General features: G+C 35.6%; 1 protein-coding gene across 1 annotated transcript in view; it reads right to left on the reverse strand.

Annotated features, from left to right (window-relative positions):
- The window catches only part of LOC101864454 (agrin), a gene marked incomplete at its 5' end in the record, with an annotated part of 22863 nt that overhangs the window by 7328 nt on the left and 13963 nt on the right, over window positions 1-1572 (reverse strand). The window contains 1 exon segment of the mRNA XM_013081480.2: window positions 26-145. Coding sequence (XP_012936934.1) covers window positions 26-145 — 120 coding nt within the window.

The following is a 1572-nucleotide window of genomic DNA, read 5'->3' on the forward strand; positions in this document are numbered from 1 at the left end:
ATTATTATTATTCTAAAGCTCTTACCCTTTGAATGGCCCCAGTAAACCCAGTATCGACCGAGAGACCAGAGGGTAGATCTTCCTTCTGCATGAAGCCTCCGAGGTAGAGCGGGCGGTCGTCAATGTTGAGCATAGATGAGGAACCCTGGTGAACAAAAACAAAACTGTTCAAGCTTTGTGCAAGAAAATTATGGTAGATCTAGGTCTAATTGTAAACGTTTCAATAATAATAACTAATTATAACTAATTATTACATTTCATACAGTCTACAGCGCATAGTTAAGCTCTACGTACAGTGCGCTCTGGGCGTTTTACAGCTATTTCTTTGACGCCTCCATCGACACAGATTGGGTCAGATTTATTTATATCTGAATCTGATAAGAAAAAGGTGAGTAACAACAGATTGTACACTGAATCATCGCTTAAGACACTCAGGACAGAAAAACAGACTGATGAGTTCCTTAATTTACTGAGCATTTCCCGCTATCATTGTCATTATCATTATCACTTTTTCTTTTTTCTTTAATAAAATATAATTTGATAGGCTCAGCCTATGGCAGAGAGCTTCTCAACCTTCAGGTGTTTATTAAGGCTTATTACTAAAGTGGAAAAGTTCCCCCCCCCCCACAAAAAAGCAAACAAAACAAACAAGAACAAACAAAAACAACAACAAACAAACAAAGCAACTGTGATCAAAACAACATTTAAAAAAGACAAAGAAATCACTATTGTCTTCTGATCCCATTTGTTGGGAAGCCTGTGCGTGTCTGGTATAAAGTTCAAAGACCAGGAATCACATGACGCGGTGGAATCAGGCCCTCGTCAATTTGTGGGCATATGGAATTATTGCCATCATCTTAAAGGTTGTTCCTTTGCCTTGCTTTGAATGAAAAACAAAATCTATTTATCTTGAATAGAAGTTGAGATATTTGCGACTGAAGGAGGTGGGGGTCACCTGGTTTCAGAAGTAAACTTAGCGAGAAAATGGTCGCCAACGTTTTGTGACTTCCATAGCTTAAGAGTTCTTGGAAATGTCAAATTTACATTTCTTTTGTGCCTTTAATCGACATTTTTCCATAAAATCTACACATAAAAGTGTTTTTAAATGAACATACAAGGTGTTGAGCCAAAAATAAAAAAATTCGAAAAATATTTCTAAACTGGCCGAAAAATTCCGATTTCTCGGGTTTCATTATTTTGACGAGCGCCTGATTTCACCACGATGCCTCACAAATAGGACATGACAGCTATTTGAACTGGACAAAAACTAAAAGAAAAGGTACATTATCCATTTAACCTATGTGATTGAAATCACACCTTGCCAAGAGTGGATAAAACCTTCAGGATAGGCCTACTATTCCAAGAAATAGTTCCATCTTTTCTTTTCAGTTTTTCTTCAATTGTTCGCGCATTAAAGAAAAAAACTTGATACACTTTGCCAAAATATTCAGTTATAGGTAGATAAAGTATTTTCTGTATGAAACAATCAAGAAATACTACAGAAGAAACACCATAAGTTTGTGTGAAAGAATGCCATTATAATACATATAAATTTTAAAAAATAATTTAAAA

This window comes from Aplysia californica, unplaced genomic scaffold (assembly GCF_000002075.1).
Source record: "Aplysia californica isolate F4 #8 unplaced genomic scaffold, AplCal3.0 scaffold00132, whole genome shotgun sequence".
In the NCBI taxonomy this organism is placed as follows: domain Eukaryota; kingdom Metazoa; phylum Mollusca; class Gastropoda; order Aplysiida; family Aplysiidae; genus Aplysia; species Aplysia californica.